A 22,205-nucleotide genomic window follows, 5' to 3' on the forward strand; every position below is an offset into this window, starting at 1 on the left:
CTGTCCCTCGAAAGCCTCCCATGTGTTCCAAGTGGCCTAACATTCAGGGGGAGATAACACATTTGCTGTAGCTTCCTTTGATTTTGAGATGATTAGATACAGTTAAATGTTATTCTACATTAACTAATTTTTAAAAATTAAATTGCTGCACAATCGACTGAAAGCAAAATGAAAAGGGCAATCCTTTTCTTAATGATTTGTAGATGTTTAACAAATGGCATCCCCAATGCAAATCTCTCATCTCGTTTGCTTTATTGAAAATGCAAAAAAAGCCCAACTTTCAGTTCATTTAAAATTTTAGTTTTGAGTATCTCAAATTTGCAAAGCACCCAAAACTAAAAACAACACCAAACAAAATAGTGAGCACTCATGATGAACCTAGAGTGTCATTTTTAATACATTTGCAAAGATGATTTGAAATACTTTGAGGGAGCTAACCGCTTAATCTTATGGGATAGCAACATTCTCCACTATTTCTAAGAAGAATGATTCCTTAACAGTAACAGGTTTGATTACTTTTGCTTTGTTATTAATGAAATCACATTGCCAATGTCAAATATTGCTATGATGCTATGAATTATCCCTGCCTTTAAGATTCCCCTTGCCCCCTGCCCAAAAAACTATACCTATTTGGTGGCAAACCTACGTGAAAGAGAGATTGCCAACTCTAAGCTTAACTGAAGTCAGAGAAAACGAGTAAATCACTCCAGACATTTGAAATGATTAAACATTTGGGGGGATTTTATATGAATTCTTTTTATGACAGTCAATATAATCTCTTCTGTGCCTATTTCCGTTGCATGTAAGAGAAATTCTAGTCAATGGCAGAACGCTTTACTGCTGCCATTACTGCAGACTTTATAGATCAGAGATGTGTCAGCATGTTAGCTATCGCAGTAATGCCTCTTTTGTGTGAAACCTTATGGGCCTTGCAGGCACTCTCTCATTCTGACACTCATAAAACGTTCAAGTCCCCATATTTATTATTTAATTTTCTTCCTATAGATAGCAACAGAGCACTTCAGTATACGAATGTGTAGCCAAAAATTGACAGGCAAGCGTGAATGGGACTAATGAGTTTCAATAATACACATATTAGGAACCACTAAAGGAAGTTTAATTAAGAAAAACAAGTTGAGCATGAAATTCATTTTGGAACAAATAGAATCTAAGTTACCGCTACAGATGTAAAGTCAAAAACCACAGTGATGCATCCCAGGAAAGAAAGTTACAGGCTGAGACTCAGATCTACCCAACACAGTTGACATCTTAGGACCCGACTTTAACTTGAGGAGCTTGAGTTTGACTTATGAAATAGAAGGATATATTTTTTATAGTGTTTTCACTTTTATCTGCTTCTGTAGCAATTTTTGTTTAGTATTTTAACTATATATCTAGTCACACTTTTTGTACATAAACTTGTTCCCTTGAGACAGGCTAGGCAGTAACCTCTTTTTCTATCGTCTGCCTTTCTAATACCACCTGTGTCTGCAGTTAGAGCTGCCTGCTGAAGCCCATGTCATCGCTTTGGGTGTGCTGTAAGTGCTGTTTCAGTAAGAAACGGGTTTATCTATCTTTTCCCTGTATCTATAATTCTGTTTAATTTTTGGCATAATCTAGATAAGTCCGTTTATTTATTCATTTGCTTGCTTACTTATTTATTTGGTAGTGGCAATGTCTTGCGGGGGGGGGGGCAGAAGTTATGGAGGAGATAAAATATCAAGAAAATATTTTCCTAGAATGTTTTTTTTTTTTTTACATTTTGTCTGTATCTAAATAACATAGTAAATTGTGAAAAGAGTGAAAAAGTCAGGGAATAATATGGAGGTCTCTATATGTTTCTCGACCTCCACCTTTTTGGAAACATCCAACTGATGTACAATTTATTCCTGATGCAGATGTTTGGCATCACTTATGTGTAACAGTAGTTTTTACTCCCTTGACACACCCAGTGAATGTTGAGTCTTCAGGAAAAAAATGGTTGATTTTAATATTTCAGCATGAATTGAAAATTCTGTTGCCTTAAAAAGTTTTGATGAATACCTTTTTATTGTCATATGGAATACCTACTATGCTTAGAAATTCAACAAGTTCATGTATGAAATCCATGGACATTGGTTTGATAAAAATTAACTTGGGATTGTAACTAGTATAATTTCCCCCATAGGACAATCACTTCTCTTATGACAGAACCGACAGTGATTAGTACATATGACATTGACCAACAGTTGTCACAAAATTTGTACCTGAAAGTGATCCTTGAGTCATTTAATAGTTAACCATAACACTAGAAGGAATAAAGATTCACTTCAGTAACCATTATGTTTCAAGTAACTGCATCTGTCATTTTTAATTTACATCTATATTACTTAGCTGTCCAAAACTTTACATACAAGTGACAATGTTATCTATCCTTTTTCTTGGGTAAAAAAAGTCACCAGTTTCATTACCTCTTTAACTGTGCCAAGTGTTCTAATGTATATGCTACTATGAGACTGATACTGAAAGTGCCTATTACTTAAAGCTGTGGTCTTTAGTAATCACATCTGAGTATTAAATGAATATACAAAAGTAAAATATTTTACGTAACGAGACAATATTGTAGTGGCAGTGATGGCAAGGATTTCTGTCTGGTTTCTCAAAGCTATGTGTTTCTCACCAGCACCTAGAACAGTGCCTGGCACTTTACTGGTGACCAACAAATACTTGTTAAATGAATAAAGAGACCTGGCTTTAGCTTTGCTTGTTATCTTTTTGCTTAAAAATTGGTTTCTTCATTTCTGCTTTTCATTTTTTTCTTAAATACATGATTTCTTATTTGAATTGATAGACATTTTGAAGTTTTGTGCAAAATCCCCAAAGCAGAAAGGAATATATTTTAAAAATTGAATTTTAATCAGACAAATAATAATTGAAAATTTTTAGTGAGTTTTGTACAAAGTTTATTTACCTTATTTAGATAGATTATTTTATCAAGACTTACAAGTGTGATATAATTATTTCTGGTTATAATTTACCAAAATGTACATTAGAATTATTTTCTGCCATGAAAAAAAAATGTGATATTTCAAGGAATTTAGAAACACTAAAAATTATTTCAAACACTTAGAACTTGGACAGTAAGATCTAAAATGTAATGAAAGTTTGTGTTTTGGTCATTATTTACAACTTAGACATTTTTTTGAAACACTTTTTGATTCTAAACTCTATTAGTCAATTTTCTTTAAGTGGTGAATTCATCTAGCAATTAATATCCCACGTGTATATAAAATCCTTGTGAATATCTATTCATTGGTCTGTTACACAAATGACCCATGAATAGAACATTGTTTTGAATCTTACTAGTATTAGCACTGGTAGGACTGTAATATGAAAGGCAATAAGAATGTAGATACCTGAAGAAGATTACCAGTGTAATATTCTTTCGCCTTTGGGGCACTGGTTGAGCTCTAAGCCACGTCAGGAATGACAGGAAGCCATTATTGTTGTTTGGTGCCTTATGTGAAAGGAGTTGGTGGTTTTAGTCCAATTCCTAGTAGACACTTACTTCTTAAACAATAGTCACTATAGTATTTGCCAATTCCAGCAGAAGCCTGGGAGTGAATGAACACAAAAGTTTAACTACCGTGTCTCTGCTAATCATCCTCTAAGGGGTCAAGATTGACACAGCCTGGCATAGGGCCATACTGAGAAACTTAGCACTGCTTCTGCCAAAGTTGTAGCTATTCTCTGGCAACAAGGGATTTTTTTTAAAAGAGGACTTTAATTAAGCAGGGCACCAGGAAGAGCGATTCTCCACTATTCCCAGGCACAGCAACTCACTAGAAACAAAAATAAGCTTAAATAGTAAATTGAGAATATAGAACTGCTGTTAGGTTGTGCTATCTTCTCTATAAAGACACTGGCAGACATAATTAAGTTGCTTCTGGAAGCAATGACTTGTGACCCAAAGGTTGCCCCTTTCAGACCAAAGCATCAATTTAACATCAAGGAAAGTAATCAACTTTACCTGGATGTCTCTCCTAAGCTCTTGAGTGATTCTTCATTTTCTTCTGGGGGATCAAAAGGCTGCCAATTGGTTTTCAAGATTCTTCCTGCAGTAGTTTACACATACATTAAAATTGTTGCCCAGGCTTTTTAAAAAATAAAATACAAATTTAACATTCTGTCTTCTTGATTCCTGCCCCTCACCCAATTTCACCATCTTAATCCTTGGCAGTCAAGACTTCTAAGTAGAGTCTAGATTTAATAATTCATATTTGGAGATTCTATCTTAGAGTAGGTTCACAGTAAATGAAAAGTAAAACTTACTGTATATAGTTAAATGACTTGTTTCAGCTGCTCCCTGAAAACAACACAAATAAGACACTCTAATATTTAGCCTGTTACAGAATTTACTAGGTGACTGAAAAATACACAGGAGTATCCGGAGATACAGGAAAAACCCATTTATTTCCAGATGTACTAGTACCGTGACTCAGGGGAGCCTGTTTCCAAATCCTGAGCAAACCAATATGGAGGAAGCTTTCTCTTTATACCCTTTGGGTTTTTTGTCTCCCAAATATGGATCAGACTTCCAGACCTTTCACGGGCTTTGCAAAAAGCCCTGTGTGTTGGGATGGGGCACATGAGACCACACCTAAAGGCCTGGCCTGGCGTCAGCACTGATAACCTCCTCCGGGGATTGTGTATGGTTCATGGTTTATGGTCTCTGTAAAATGGGAGTATTTAGGTAAACAGGTCTTGCAAGACCAGATCATTAAGGAAGGGGGAGTGACTTGATTATAGGCTAACAAGAATGTGCATCAGGGATACTGACTAACTAGGTACAGAGTCAGGCTGCTAGCCTTCTACATTTTTTCACAAATGGAGTTAATTATCAGCAAGCAAGAGTGTGCGTTAGAAGGCAGGTTACTGGCACAGATTCAGATTGCTAGCCCCCCCAAAATATCTTATTTTCCCCATCACCTTCACTTTGTTCATTTGGCTTCCCAGACACCACAGCTCCTTGTTTACCTCCATCCTCTTTGGCCATGCCTCTCAGTCTCTTTCATTGGCTTCTCCTAGTCTCCCTGACCTCTTTTCATTGGAATCTCTCAGGGCTCAGTGCTTGGTCCTCTATTCTCTACACATATTCCCTTGGGAATCTTGTCTTAAATGTTGAAATTCATATCTCCAGACACAAGATTCCTACTCAATTGCTCCTCTTGGCTGTCCTAAAGATAGGCATCTGAAAATTAACATTTTCAAATCTGGATGCCTAATCTTCCAACCCACCTGTCGTCTTTCCCATCTCAGTTCATGGTAGGACCTTCCTTCCAACAGCTCAGACTCCTTCCAACTGGATTCAGCCATGGTTAACTCCTTTTCCAACATTATATGGTCACCCACTCATACCCCTGCGTGATGAGTTTTCAGTGTACTTTAATTTGTTCCCCTGTTTCATCCCCTCTTGCTCCAACTCTAATTAAGATAATGCCATCGTCACGGAGGTCAGTCATCACAAGTATATTTTTAAAAATCTGAGGGGAGGGTTACTTGATGAAAAGTAATAATGAATAAGTAAAATGTTTCCACTTATTTGTATCAAGAAGTATTTTCTGATAACCTACAGTGTAATGATTTGTTCTGGGGAAGGTTACTAAAAATCAACAGTTCAAAAGTGATAGCCTCTTTTTTTGAAGAGTGAGGCTAATTTGATCATGTTATTTTTATGATTATAATTCTTCTCAGACTTCGGATGTGATCTCACATTTTTCCTAAAATGGCAAAGAAATTATTGAGTTGTCTTCTCCTCTCCAGCCTGTTGCCCCACTCCTCTTTCAAGTCACACCGGGTCTCTTTGTTGTTGGAAAACCTCTGGTTTCACAGCATTTGGGTCTTCCCTTGCCTCTGTCTGGCACACTCTGTCCTCTGGTCCTGACCTGCCAACTCCTATTCATCTTTCAGAACCCAGTTTATAAATCACTTCTTCAAGATCACATTCTCACTACAGGTCCATTAAGTCTTCCCTCAGAGCACCCTGCATTATCCTTTTTGGCAAAGCATTTATGACTAGATAGTTATTTGTATAATTGACTTACATAGATTGTGTCTTCCCCATTGAACTGCAGTCTCCATGCAAATTAGCACTATCCTTTGTTATTCCTAAGTTGCTTCACACTAAATAGTGTAAGGAAGAAGAAGGAAGCTGAGTGTATACGTTGCTGTGATTAAAAACTGATATGGGTACAGTTACAAGTACGGTAACACATGCTTTTGGGGCTGGGCGAATCTGGAAAGGATGTACTGATCTTTGAAACAGGCCTTGATGAATACCTGCTGGAGTCCCTCTAGGCAAAGCTGAGCCTGGGAAGAGTGTTTTCCAGGAAGGAAGATCTTGGTAAACAAGTTGGACCCAATTCACTGACCACTGCTCCCGGTGCTAGGTGCTGCCTTCCATTAGTATTGTTTTTGTTTGTTTGTTTTTTCCCACAAAGATAGATTGCCACCAGCTAGAACCTCTGCATATACTCAGGATTTTTTCCCTGGATATTCTTTAAAATATTTAGTTGGTAAATTTTTTTCTCCTATTACTGTCAAATTTTAGTGTGCCATTTCTCCTTAGCATTCTATTTTCTCTTATTTTCTCACATGCTTGGAGAGGTTCATTTAGAGGAGAAGTAACCCAAGGAGAAAGAGAACAAGTAGAATTGCTTATATTTTTTTGCAAAGGAAGAGGGAATGGGATGTAACTGGAAAACTATTGAGGCTTGACTACCTTTTATCCTAGAAGGAGGCTATGGACAAAACTGAGAAGGAGGCAGGGTTATCTGTAGAGTCTATTGATTCTTCTGCCTTATCTCTTTCTGTTTGTTGGAATTCAATACATTCACAAAACTGTGTTCTTGTTTTATTGAAAAGCGTTTCAGTGGCTTTGTATTTCAGATCTTCAATGTAATGATCAATTACACTGAGATGATAATGATCTCTACTTTTTGGTATTTAGAGACATTAAATGAGATTATGAAGTTAGCTCACTGGACCTACTTCATGCTTAGTTGGTGCTAGCCATTAATCAAGTAATCAGTTAATAATGGTCATGGCAGGATATATTAGTTACTACATTAGTTTTCAATAGCTACATATTGATATGGCCACAACATGGGACATGGTACCCCTTGAACTTCTATGTAATCAAGGTCTGTAACTTAGATATTCCCATCTCAGAGTAGACCCTTTGTAATCCTTGGTGCTAAGGATGTGGGTTTATTTCTGAGTTCTTTATTCTGTTGCATTGAGCTATATGTATGTTTTTATGCCACTGTCATGATGTTTTGATTACTGTGGCCTTGCAATATAGTTTGATATTAGATAGCAATTCCTCCAACTTTATTCTTTTTTCTCAAGATTGCTGTGGCAATTTGGGGTCTTTTGAGGTTCCATATACATTTTTAGAATATTCACTCTAGTTCTGTGAATCACACCATTGGTATCTTGGTAAGAATTGCATTAAAACTATAGCTTGCTTTGGGGAGTATTAGCATTTTAATTATGTTAATTCTTCCTATCCATGAATATGGTATATGCTTCTACTTATTTGTATCTTCTTCAATTTCTTTGTTCAGTGTCTTATAAATTTCCTACTACAGGTCTTTTACATCCTTGGTTAAATTTATTACCAGATACTTTTAAAATATATTTTATTGATTTTTTTACAGAGAGGAAGGGAGAGGGATAGAGTTAGAAACATTGATGAGAGAGAAACATCGATCAGCTGCCTCCTGCACACTCCCCACTGGGGATGTGCCTGCAACCAAGGTACATGCCCTTGACCGGACTCGAACCTGGGACCCTTGAGTCCGCAGGCTGACGCTCTATCCACTGAGCCAAATCGGTTAGGGCCCAGATACTTTTTAAAACAATTGTAAATGGGGTTGTTTTCTTAGTTTCCCTTTCTGATAGTTCATCATTACTGTATAAAAAGCAACTGATTTCTGAATATTTATTTTGTATGCTACTACTTTAATTGAATTCATTTATCAGTTCTAGTAGTTTTTGGTGGCATCTATTGGTTCTATCTATATAGTATCGTGTTATTTACAAATAATGACATTTTACTTCTTCCTTTCCAATTTGGATGCCTTTTATTTATTTATTTTTCCTTGGCTTGTTGCTGTAGCTAGGACTTCCAGTACTACATTAAATAAGAGTGGTGAAAACAGACTTCCTTGCCTTGTTCCTGATCTTAAGGAAAATGCTTTTAGTTTTTGCCCATTGAGTATGATGTTGGCTGTGTGTTTGTCATATATGGCCTTTATTCCATTGTGATATGTTCCCTCTATTCCCACCTTGCTGAGAGGTGTTTTTTTTTTTAAATAAATGGGTGCTCCATTTTATCAAATGCCTTTTCTACAACTATTTATATGATCATGTGATTTTTATCCTTCATTTTTTGTTATTTGGTGTATTGCATTTATTGATTTGTGGTTATTTTACTACCCTTGCCTCCCTTAAATAAATTCCACTTGATCATGGCATATGATCTTTCTAATGTATTACTGATAATTTTAGCATGTATTGTTGAGAATTTTAGCATCTATGTTTATCATGGATATAAGCCTATAATTTCTTTATTGCTTTGTGGTGTCTTTATCTGGTTTTGTAATTAGGCTAATGCTGGCCATGTAGAATGAGCTTGAATTACCTCCTCTTGAATTTTTTTGAATGGTTTCATAAGGACAGATATTATTTCTTCTTTGAATGTTTGGTAAAATCACCTCTGAATCCATCTGGTCTAGAACTTTTGTTTGTTGTGAGTTTGTTGTCTGGTGTTTGCCAGATCTATACAGGTTCAAACTTGGTGCCAGTGCTGGGTTTGAGGTCACTCAAACCCATGTCCCAGTGCATACAAAGGTTAGCTGCCACCCTCTGGGTGCTCGCACACCTCTGTGGTTGCGCAGGGTCTCAGGCAATCAGCAGGGTGAGGCCAGCAGAGTTTATTGTGCCCACGCAGAGCAATATTTGACTGTGTGAAGGGAAGGCTCTGCACCTGTTTGGCATGTGAGGGAAAAATGTTCCCTGTCCTAGAGCCACACAACTCAGTCTGTCCAGGTTTTGCCTGATCATGATCACAGTAAGATGGGGCCACCAGGAGTTGGGTGGATGGGCTAGCATACTTCCCTTGAGGGGGAGGTGCAGGTCAGTCTTGAGGGAAGGTTGAGAGAGTTGCCCTTGCCGCTGAGCCACACAATAGTCTGTCCCATATTCTGGCCAGACCTCAGCAAGGCAGAGCCACCAAAAATTGCGAGGGTGGGGCCACCAAGAGTGTGGAGAATGGGGCTAGGGAGTCCCTGGTGAGGGGAGACACCGGTCAAGTTCACATGAATGTGGGGGGATTGGTCCCCACCCCAAAGTCATACAACTCAGTCACAGATCCTCCATGGGTCTTCCCAGATCTTTACACCCTGGGCCAGGCAGCTGACTCCTCAGCAGAGCACAAGCTCCATAGGATGGGGTGACAGGGTATCCAGAAGGTGGGGTGATTGCTTTTCCCCAGCCTGATGCCCTTTTTAGGGGAGTGCACCACACGTGAAAGCTGGCATCTGTGGTGTGGGAGAGGAACTCAGCTCAGGGATCCGGAGCTGTTCCTTCTGCTCTCTCCAGAGCCACAAACCCCCGTCTCTCCTCACGCTTTTCAATATTTTTGTGTGAAGTTATTACATATGATTAAATAGACCTTGTTTTGAGTCTTGCAATGTAGCTGAAGAAGAGCTTGTACTAAAAGTAGAAGTTTCATTTTTCCTTGTTTCTTTTTCTTATGATTGGATTACTAGTGTTTCCCTTACTTCACATTTATCTTGTGGGAAAAACAATCCAATAGTCTGTTCTGTGAAGGTTACTGCAATTAAAACATGATGAAAATGTAGAAATCCACCTATCCAGCGATGTAAACTCCAATCCATCACTAAACATTGAAGAAGAACCATAACAACGATAAAATGCCACTGCTGGCAAGCCTACCGCTTTACAGAGCTTCACACCTTCCCAAGAATATCCCTAGTGCCGTATGCATCACACAACAAACCATGTGGAGACACTGGCATTGCACCACATATTCATATTAGCAAAGCATAACTTCTTTCTCTTTTTGCTTCATGTAAAATATTATGCTATAGAGAAGTTCAACAATTTCCTTCCCTTTTCTCATCTATCCGGTCATCTCCTGGTGGCATGTGAGCACACTGCTTTGGAGATCCCTGCTCCACAGTATTGCCAGTTTAACTTTTTTTGTGAATTGATTTAATAATACTCTCCCCCTGCTAGGAATATGTAAGGGCTTTTCATCATCCAGTGAATAAAATCCAAATTATTTAGCCTTTTCATGAAGTGCTCGCTTGATTTGGCTGTAACCTGACTTTTCCTGTCTCGTTCAATGCTGATCCTCATTTATTCTGTATTCTGGCCAAACTAAACTAAGCCCTCCTCAAATGTGGCTGCCCCTGTCCTTTCTGTCATAGGTCAGATGTCCCAGGGGAAATATGAAGGCCCTGAGATGGAAGTTTGCCAGCAGGAAGCTTGTTGGGGCATGCCCTGGGACTAAATACCTGGCAAGGAGGGAGAGACTCACAGGCAACTCCTCCCTCCACTCCTTTCCACAGGGAGCCTCGGGGCAGGGATGGCCCTTTGAAATTGATATGCATTGAGGCAAGGACAGGTCTTTCTACACTGGTGTGGACCAGTCGTTGGCATATGAGCTAGGTCCAAGCAGGCTGAGCACCACAGTATACACTGCACATCCTTTCTGTATTGATATGCATTGAGGCAAGAAGGACAGGTCTTTCTACACTGGTGTGGACCAGTCCTTGGCATGTGAGCTAGGTCCAAACAGGCTGAGCACCACAGTATACACTGCACATCCTTTCTGCTGTTTCTGGAATGTGCCTGAGGTCTCTTCCATGACCTCCAATGTTTGTTCCAATCTTATTCATTCTTTGAGGCCCAGCACAAATTCCCCCTGATTCATGAACTCTTTCCTATTCTATTAACTCAAGGTAGACCTGTCTCTTCTTTTAAAGGCTAACAACATTTTGTGTAATTGTGTTCATTTGCTTATGCATCCCATTTTTAAAGTACTTACTAGGTGAATTAATTACACATTAGTTACTTCAGTCACTGAAAGGACTCACAGTACTCAAGATAGTTTATACTCAATGGACAGCTTTATGACAGGCAAAGACTATAATACAGCAACAGCAGGAGAAGGGTAGGTATTGAATGGAGTCTGGAAATCTCAGACTCAGGCTTTGTTCTCCCATTGCTGGGTCTCACAAGGTACTCCTTGTCCCTAGGTCATGAACCACCACCAGTGAGCATGTGAAACATATTGGTAGAGAAAGCCCAAAATCTGTCGGTGGTCAGGTTTTCTTACAGTGGGGGCTGGCCACACAGGCACATTTTAGTTACATAGCTAGATGGGGCCATTGACAATCACCACACTCCACTGAAGCCGGCTATTATTAAATGCAAGTATTATTAAATTATTATTACTAAATTCAATTCTTAAGTCAAATATTATTAGTAAGCACTGTTGACAGGCAGATGTATTCTGAACTCAAAACAACTCAAACACATAGCTATAAAACATTATTTAGCTTTAGTTAATACAGTCAGTCTTTATTATTCCTAGACCAGTATTTTCAAATTTGCCTGCTCACTAAAATGTATTTGTAACTTCTAAATCAATACTCATGGTGCTTTCACAGTTATTCACGGACATGAGCAAAACAGTACATAATTTGAGTTACCCTATGAGCATGTTTCCAGCTGAGGTTGAACAAGGTGATACTCTGCCTACTTGTTTCAGCTCTCAGAAGCTGAACAGAGGACAGGGATGGTAGTGAGATAGTGTAGTGTAGTCCTACAAACTCTAGCTCTTGGCAAGTTGGAGGGGGTTTGAGTTCCAACTCTGGCCTATTAGTGGCCTCAGACAAGTCACTTAACACATCAGAACTTTATTTTCTCTTTTGTAAAATAAATAAAATAAAATCTATTAAGGTAAATCATTTTTAAGATTTAAGATTATAATTTATAACTATGTGTGTGTGTGTGTGTGTGTGTGTGTGTGTTTACCTAGGGGAAATGGATCTATGTTCCCTAATTCAGTGTTTGCAATGACTCAATAGAACATGACTACAGTGAATAATGCCAGTCAACTGAATTGGCCAGACTCTACATTGCTCAATGATAAGCATGCATTCAATCCAGATCAGCTGAAATTTACCAAGGCCTGCACTATGTAAAGGATTTTCATATAGATTTTATGATGAATATAAAGATATTATTTAAAAAAACACACAACACAAAGTCCTTACCCTTGAGTAAGAAATGCAATGGGTTGGGGGGGGATTAAGTTCAATAATAAAACAAAAAGAAAGCAAGGTAGGAGAAAAACAGGTGACATAAAAAAAGATAACACAAAAAGTTATGTAAAATTAGAAGTCAAACTACCTCCCACTCATCATGTATTGGTTGAACATGTCACCTTCCAACCTGCATTAGAGCCATTTTTTATGTGACTTATTTCTTTATGTGACTTATGTGTATGTGACGTATTTCTTTATAATATTGTAGCTATTTGGGAGAAATGACTGGATTGTACTTCTCTCTGCTCTCTCTATAATCATCCCTTTGGACTGGGTCACTCAGGCACAAACTAGTGGATAAACCAGTTATTTTGATAAATCAATGAAAGTGACATAATATATCCCCATTTATGTCTCTTTATTCATTTTTTATTTTATTTCTCTCAGTACGCTAACACATGCATTAACCCAAGGGGAGAAACAATGGAGGAATTTTTGAGCTAGTATCTTCACTAACTTCAAAGCCAGATGAAGTGAGTCCTGTATGGATTGATAAGCTCAACTACTTGCCTGCTCTGCTGAGTAAAGCTTTTCTGATCTCATTATTTTAATATATTTATTACAAAATATTTCAAACATACAGGAAAATACAGAAAATTCCATAACAAAGGTGTGTGTATATGTGTGTGTGTGTGTGTGTGTGTTATCACCCACTACTATCAAATGCTAAGATATGTAAAACTTAATTAATTGCTGTTTTTTTAAGGCCTCATCACAGGTTATCTATCTTAGGTGCCAATTAATTAATTATGTGAATTAATTAATTAATAACTAGAACTAATTTCATTCTCTTTCCTCCTTACTCAGGAATGACACATGCCTTGTTAATACATATTTATGTATCCGTGAATAATATATGGAATTATTTTACTTATTTTAAGCTTCATTTATTTAATAGCATTTTACTGCCCCTAATCTTCTGCAACTTGCTTTATTAAACGTTTTGATATTTATTTATGTTGATATATTTAGGTCGAGGTCTTTTATTTTCACTGAAGTACAGAATTTCAATTTATGAATATATCATAATTCATTTATCAATATCTATTAGTGGACATTTAGGCTATTATGAATTTGGAAGTGGTTTTTTTTTTGGTTACCCATTATTTTAACATGAACAATCTATCATGGCTTTCAATGTAAAGAAAAAAAGGTAAAAAATGTAACAGAATAAAATATAAACTTTCAATAAGAACAGGGCATACCATTTACATTTCTCTGTTTCTATGACATGGTCAGAGTATTTACCTAGACTATCTTCTGAAGGAACATAAATACTCTTACAATTCAATTTTAAATGTACTAGGATCAATTTTTTAAAGTGCTAATTGTGGAATGAAAGACTATATCATGTACAATGATCAAGAGAATGGCCTTTCAATCAGATGCCACTGGGCTCCTGGATCTGCTATTGATCAGCTAATCATCTGAGAGACCTCGGCCAAGGAATTTAACCTCTTTAACTCTCAGTTTCTCATGAGTAAAAAGGGGATGATTGCTGAACCCATATTATAGGGTTGTTGTAAATGAGATTGTAAACACACAAAAGCTAAGGGTTTGGCATATACTAAAGAAGAACCAATAAATAGGAAAAATATCTATATCCATATCTATATCTATCTATCTATCTATCTATCTATCTATATTTTAATTTCAGTTATTCAAACCAGCCATATTTTCACATTAGACTTGGGTGACTGCTAATATAATAGCAACTTCTAAAAAATCTTTGGGGTCAACACTGTAGTTCTCTATACATTGAACCCATGAGAAATGGGATAATTTTGTAACCTCGGAAGCTAAGCATTATTAGAGTTTGAAAATTTACCATTGCGTGCAGAATTCGAATCTGTCACAGTTTGTGTTAAGTAGAACATCAGTGGGAAACAGGAGCCCCTTTATTTGTAACACAGTTAAGGATTCGCAAATACAAAAAGAAGTGTTATTTATTGATTTTTTAAAAATAATATTTCAAAATATATTTATATGGAATTCAGAGAAGAAGGGAGAGGGAGAAACGAGCCTGCAACCCAGGTGGCATGTTCCCTGACGGAATGGAACCGTGACCTCCTGGTTCATAGGTCGATGCTAAACCACTGAGCTACGCCAGCTAGAAATGTTATTTTGTTAATAACCAAACAAATACTTTGTATTGTTAATGAAATACTAAGTGTGTAAAGAAGAACTCTTGGAAATTGTTGTACTTGAAAATTAGACTGAACAGAAAATAGTGATAGTGACTTTTAAAGCCTAACCACAGGTTCTTTATTTTAGGTATAAAAGGGTGCTTTTTAACACCGAAATGTTACTAGGAAAGACAGCCATGCTGTAGCCCACCCGGATTCTGCACAAGAATAAGCATAATATACTCCAAACAGAAATGGGTTTGTGTAGCTAAATCTTCAACACATGCTAAAGTTCTGGGACAGGAATGGGAAGGGCCTAAGCCCGTCTTTTGTATGTTAATGTGCTTTCACAGCAAAGGTATGTGAATTAACAAGGACTGGAGTATTTTTGAAGAAAGACATTTATCTCCTTATTGCCTTCTGTGATGAGCTCAAGGAACACTAGGCCTGAACCAAATCTCTTGCTGACCTCTATGGTTTTTACAATCTCCTTTTCCATAGCAGTCAGGGCGGCCTCACTGCCAGAGCAGCACTTCTTCGAGAATCCTCTCATAATGTGACAGAAGCATCTGTCGTACATATCAACACTGTTATTTTCAAAGTAAGCTCTTTAAAAGGTGGCTTGAATAAGAAAAGACAGATTTGCCAAGTTGTATGCTCTTTTGCAGTTAATGTAAGATTGCACTGTGAATGACACTGCGCGGAATGTTACATTCTATTCTGATGCATTTTAAGTTGAACTGAGTAAACAGTGTTAGATGTTTGATTAGTGTTAATATGCAAGATGCAATGATTAGGTATGATTGTTCTTTTAAACTTCGAAACAGTCTTTTTTTAAAAAAAATTCTTTCTTTGATTTCTAACAGATAGTGATAACAACATTTGTAATTTAAAATATATTGACTTTGACTCAGAAATTAATTTTCACCTTGCAAATTTACTGATACTTACACTGTATAGCTAGATGGTAAGAAAACTGTCTGTAAAAAAAATGATGCCAACTTCTGTTTCTTTTTCAAATTGTATCTAAATCCACTGTGTCATTTAAATTATTTTACCCTTAATTTAAAGTGACTATTTGTAGTTAATGATTTTATGTAGACTTTTGCTAAACAGCCAAGAGGTTTACGTTATTAGGTAGTTGTACTTAAATGATTATACTTCAACTAATAGTAGTTTTCTTGTTATAACATTAGCTTTTTTTTTTCTCCATAGCAGAGATTGGGGACCACTTTTTGTTTATTCTCTAACATATACAATTATTCTAGCAGATTTTGTTTATGTTCTACTAATTCTCTCCCAATATTTATTTTTTCAATAAGGTTTTCTGTTATTGAGTTCTAATTTTGAGCACATTTGCTGATTAATTGTGTTGTTTGTTGAAGTGATTGAAGACTATCAATAAAGGGGAAATTTCACACATCACTTTTATTTGAAAAATACTACACTGTGAAATGCTCTTGAAACTATGTTTTGACAAGGCCTGCTTCCACTTAACAGTGTGTAAAGTTGGCAGGCAAGTCTCTCAATCTAATAGGTATTTCACTTGTCATGTCAAACCGAAATTTTCCTATAGTAATATTTGACTTACTTGGCTCTAGCCACTATTAATGTTTCCTGGAGCTTGTAAAACATCTAGTTGTCACTCTGACCATTTTAGCTTGTTTGTGCTAATGATTTATTTTCATTTTCTCTAGGATAGAGATCTGCAGCTAAGTGGATTTGATTTATAAGAGGGAATCTACAGTCAATGGCCTCTCTCCCCACGTAGCTACTATGGAAAACAGAGTGGTCAATAGGATTTGGTCTGATAAATAGTGATGACTGAAGATGCTCCTTCAATACATGTGAAGTCAATGGGAGATGCTGGCTGCAGGAAGAGCTTTCTGAGCTTTTCTCAGCAAGTTCACCTTTAAGAAATAGGAGGTGCATTCTACCATTATAAGGTCTTTCTCAAGTGGATACAGATACTTTTGCCTCACTGTAACCGGACAACTAGACAACTGATGTGGGACCATGGCACTGCCCAGATGCACGTGGCCAAGTTATGTGTGGAGAGCAGTAATGGCATGCTTGTTACACAGGGGACTGGGTGCCTCGTTGACTCTCTGTGTGTTGGCATGTTTGCTTCAGGCTGCCCATGTACTCTCCCAAAAATTGGATGATGCAGATCCACTGGTGACTACCAACTTCGGCAAGATAAGAGGGATTAAGAAAGAACTCAATAATGAAATCTTGGGGCCTGTTATTCAGTTTCTGGGGGTTCCATATGCAGCACCGCCAACAGGGGAACATCGTTTTCAGCCTCCAGAGCCACCATCCCCCTGGTCAGATATCAGGAATGCCACTCAATTTGCTCCTGTGTGTCCCCAGAATATCATCGATGGCAGATTGCCGGAAGTCATGCTTCCTGTGTGGTTTACTAATAACTTGGATGTGGTTTCATCATATGTACAAGACCAGAGTGAAGACTGCCTGTATTTAAACATTTATGTCCCAACTGAGGATGGTGAGTTTACTGCAGGAAAAACAGGGAGATATATTTATATTTTTTCTTTTCTATTCTAAGTTTTAACAATATTAATTCACGTGTACTGGTAGCATGCATGGCTTTTCCTGTGGGCATGTAGACATATTTTACATGCGTGCATGCCGCTCTTTTTGTTTATGTGTGTCGGTGTACCTATTGTTTTTTTCCTATGCCTATTCATTTTCTTTCCTCCACAGCACGTATCTTTAGGTAGAAATGGGTTTCTAATTTCCATTTCCTACCGAATGACTTCTGAGAAGATGCATCAACATTTCTCCATTGCATGTGCAGGCTCAACAAATTGGGGATTTTTCGCACTCAGTAAAAAACAGGATTATATCAAGTTAGATAGTGGTGTTGCATGTTACGGCGGTCTGTGATGGAGCGCCATGTTATTTTCTAGTCTTCTATTCATTTTTCAGTAAAAAGAATATCCAAGGAATGTGCCAGAAAACCCGGCAAGAAAATATGTAGAAAAGGAGGTATGTATAAAAGTGGAAATAAAACATGGGGAAAAAGCTTGCAGAGGAAGAACAAGACATTCTCCCTAAGGATGATTTGCTGATGTTGGAAAGTGAATGGTTAGGTGATATGTGGAATTTAATGAAGCCTGTCAGAATAGAAGGATGGTTAAGGAGAGTTCTAACTAAGTAGGTAACATTTACAAAGCTCATTGTGATGCCTTGTGTTCTGGTGCTGGTAGCATCCACAGGTGCTGGTAGCATGTACAGGAGTTGAATCTCTGCTTTGAGTTGGTGTATTGAGGAAAGGTTACTTAGGCTATTACATTGCCTGCAAGGAACCCGAGCAATGCTTCCTTCCTAACTGGTCAACCTTTGATCTCTGAACCCTGTTCTGCAGATAGAGATTTCTGTTCCTCATAACATTGATAAATTCATTCACAGACGTCGTGTTTTGTTTATTTATTCTTAGCTCCTTCCGAGCACCCTGTGAACTTTCTCATGTAAGGGTACATTTGATATAACTACTGGGCAATTACTGTTATTAGGTGATGTATTTTTCCCCAAGACAGTCTTTTCATTTTCAGCTACTCTTCCAATAGAGAATGAGATTTTGCAGATTTTTATACTAAATATTTACAGTCTTAAAATTACTTTAACATTTTTATATTTATGTTAAACATTTTAAAACATAGGGAAGAACATGATTCAGAAGCTACAATTAAATCAACCTTCAAATCATCCTCTAGCCAGATTGAGCAAATGTAGACACTGACAGCTGCAAGCTTGCATCTGAATGTGTCTTGTCCACACTTTATTTTTGTATAACATCCAGTAAATCACTCATAGGAGAGTATGATTTTCTATGGCAGTAAATCATCTAAGTGTTATTTTTTTACCCTATTCATAACTTTGTAGAATTTCAATCTTCATACGGAAGTCATATTAATATTCAAGTGCTATACATTCTATCTCCCTATGCACTTCTAGTTTCCTGGCTGGGCCAAATCAGATTTTATTACAAAACCCTTGTGGGGTGGGGAATGACTACACTGTTCTATTTTACTGGGATTACATCCTATGGAAGAAGCTTTATATAACAAAATACTTGACTTCAGATCAGGAGTATTTGCACTGAATTGCATTTGGTTTGGTTTGGTTCTTGTTCTTATATCTTAGGTCATACTAGTAGAATGGGACTCAACCTTTATTTTATTATGGACTAGAGGCCTGTTGCACGAAAAGATTCGTCCAATAGGCCTTGCCTTCCCCTGGCTGCTGGTATGGGTTTTCCTCTGGCACCCGGGACCCAGGCCTTCACTCCGGCCGGAGCTGCCTTTAAGCCTTTGCTGCTCTGGCTGGAGCCTCCCTCAAGCCTTCGCTGCTCCAGCCGGAGCTGCCTTCAGTCTTTGCTCCACCGCTTCGCTCTTACGTATGTAAATTAACCGCCATCTTTGTTGGCGGTTAATTTGCTTATCTCACCGATTAGCCAATGGGAGGCATAGCGAAGGTATGGTCAGTTACCATGTTTGTCTATTATTAGATATGATACCATGGTTTGGGTTAAAATTGTAGTATACTTAAGAAGGTGGATGTGAGGGCAACAAAGAAGGGTGTTTTAAAACAACTGAAACAAAGTCTCTTGTTTTTTCTCAAATGATAAACACTGCAGTAATTTACATCTCTTCAACTAATGTACAATACTGCGGTAGTTATTATTATGCTGCTTATTAAGTGTGTGTAATTAGCTAAGTGACTTTCACCTCTTATCACAAAGATGTTGATTCACAAAGTCATAAATAAAGATGTTATTGAAGAATGCATAAATAGAGCATAATACATAAAATATCAACAATAAAAAATGATAAGGGGTACCAAAAGATAAGCTAGTAAATGAGAAGGTGACCTTTCTTCTCGTACAATTTCAGAGGAGAATGGATTCATTAGAAAATTCTTTTTTATTGTTCTTTGGATTGCTCACTCTATCTACTTTATGAGAGAGTTGGCAAAGAGGTTGTGCTAATTACTTTGGCAAATTTTGAACTTATTTATTACTAGCCTCAGGGTAAACATCTATAGATCCCTAGTTTAGTCTGTGTGGTTTGTAGTCCACATCTATTGTGTTTCTGTAGTAAGCATTCTAAAAATTATTTTACTTTGGTATTTATTATATCCTATTAATATCAAATAAATTCTGCTCATAGCTGTCTGCATGTCATATCAACATCTAAATAAAAATATTTAATTTTATTTTCTACAAAGTCTTTTTAAAGTAAACAAAACTAAAGTTTAGGGATTTGACTTTTAAGCAGGGGAGTAGAAATTTTCCCCAAACTTTTAACTCTCTTTTCTTCTCTGTCATGAAGGGTGTATATTCTGCTCATTTCAAGAAATGATATTATCCTGGTTCAAGAAAATATTAGACATTTTGTCTTCGTACATATACTTATACATATTACATATGGACTACGCAGTTCTTCCACAAAAGTCTAGGAGTTTATAAATGATGGTTTAGATACTATAGGAATAGCTATAGTGCATTTTATCTAGGTGCTAATGAAATTCTGGCTTTATTATTTTTTAATTGTATATGGTCACCTGCAGAGGCAGATGGAACCCACCCCTGTGCCAAGTGCACCACAATCTGTGCATACTATATTCATTAAAAACTATTTCTTAATTGCCTATTAAAACTCATGTGCTATTTAAGGGAGTTAGTAATGAATGAAACAAAGATATGCCTTCCCATAGAACTTACATTCAACTATGTTTACAAAGGACAAAGCATTTTTTTTGCACTTTAGTCTATACAAAAGGAAGAAAATCTTTCTTCTCCAAGAGATGCCTTGCCATGGTTTTTAATTAGAGCTTTTATAATATTTTTCTGTGCAATTGAAGAAAAACATATTTTTACCAATAGGCTAACTTTGGTTTAAAACAAACCCCAGTTGCATTTTTTAATCTATCTTTTTAGATTTCCCATGATAGATTTAGCCATATGTTAATTACTCTCTAGATATTTTTTTAGAGTTTTATCTTTGTAAAATTGAAAGAAAAGATGAGGCTTACAATGAGATGACTGTCAACCCTTGGCCAGATAGGCTGATAACATGTGATAGAAACTGGAATTTGGATATGGAGGACAGAAATAATTTATTACAAAAACTTTATTAGAAAGTTGATTTCTATTCTTATTATACAAATAAGAAAGTAGGTTATGAGTTATGTGTTTTGACCCAGTTTCTACTGCTAGTAAGTAGTTGAACCCTATTTGGCACTAGTTTTTGCTTATATTAGATGCACTTCCATAATGTTAAATTTCTTCCAGTAGATAATTCCTATAGCAGAGACTTGTATCTCTTCACCCTTCTACTCTTCCATTTTTCCTTCTTTGTTTGCATATTTACATATATTGTGAATTCTTTTTATTCTCTGAGTTGACTCTAAGACAGTTTTAATTCTCACCTCAATTACATTGGATTAACCAATGTTAGCAACTGGTTTCCAGTACTCTGTTTAGTGAATACTTTTAAATGCTAGGCGTATTTTTTTTTTACTGTCCAGACCAAGATCCCAACATAGTCTCCTGGCTGCTTTAATTTATGCTTCATTTTGTTACTCTAGTTTGCTCTCTTGTGAGAGTTGCCAACAGACCGTACAAGGGTCAAATAATCAGCAGTAAACATGAGAAGGAAGAACAAGAGATCCAGAGAATCCACAGACAAATTGATTGGCTCATGGATACCCTAGAGCGGTGTAACTTTGAATTTCTTCAAACTTTATTATTTTCATAGTTTATTAAAAAAAGATTTGTATTGATTGCAGAGAAGAAAGGAGAGAGAGAGAGATAGAAGCATCAATGATGAGAGAGGATCATTGGTTGGCTGCCTCTTGCAAGCCCCCCATTGGAGATTGAGTTTACAACCCGGGCATGTGCCCTGACCCTTGACCTCCTGGTTCATAGGTCTCCTGGTTCATAGGTCGGTGCTCAAGCACTGAGCCACACAGGCTGGGATTCATAATTCTTTTGAGATGAATACAGAATAATTTTTATTTCTGCAGTGGCAAGAAATTGTGTTTGTTTTTAATTTCCCCCAATTTTTATTGTACAGAAAATAAGAATCTCAAAAGATGGCTCTTATAAGATTCTTAACTCATTGAGCATTTTATTCCTGATTTTCATAAGTATTTTACTTTTATATGCTATGTTTAGTAGTCTTTACCTGAGATAATCTTGAATTCATTCAAAAGCCCTTCCACAGATTTAGGGGTTTTTGGTTGTTTGTTGAATAAAGACTGATTTTCCCATAATTAAATATGTGTAACAATGACCCCCATCTCTGTCAATGTGTCTAGGATTTTAAAAGGAGATCATATTCCAGAATGTTCTTCCTTCTTGCTTATTTATTTAAATTAATTTATTTATTCATTTAACAAACATTTATTAAGTTCTTTGTGCCAATTAGATGGCTGTGCTAGATCCCAGAGATACATCACAGAAACAAACAAACAAACAAATGAAAAACAAAACAAAACAAAAAAAAATGTGTCCTGCTAGAGCTTACATCTCTGTGTAGAGACAAATGTAGACAATAAACAACTAAATTTAAAAAGTGTAAGAATATAAGAAACAAACAAACTATGGATGTTCAAGAGTACTGGTGTGGAGGGCAAAGGTAATTTT

The 22,205-nt window shown here is 36.9% G+C and overlaps 1 protein-coding gene across 6 annotated transcripts in view; it reads left to right on the top strand.

The window, feature by feature from the left end:
• Positions 1–22,205, top strand: part of NLGN1 (neuroligin 1) — an 858,351-nt gene that overhangs the window by 150,475 nt on the left and 685,671 nt on the right. For all 6 annotated transcript variants that reach the window (XM_014546147.1, XM_005874301.2, XM_014546148.1 and 3 more), the window contains one exon: positions 16,228–17,039. In XM_014546147.1, coding sequence (XP_014401633.1) covers positions 16,547–17,039 — 493 coding nt within the window. In that variant the 5' untranslated portion in view covers positions 16,228–16,546. The remainder of the gene's footprint in view (positions 1–16,227; positions 17,040–22,205) is intronic.

The sequence above is a fragment of the Myotis brandtii genome, unplaced genomic scaffold, assembly GCF_000412655.1.
Source record: "Myotis brandtii unplaced genomic scaffold, ASM41265v1 scaffold432, whole genome shotgun sequence".
NCBI lineage: Eukaryota > Metazoa > Chordata > Mammalia > Chiroptera > Vespertilionidae > Myotis > Myotis brandtii.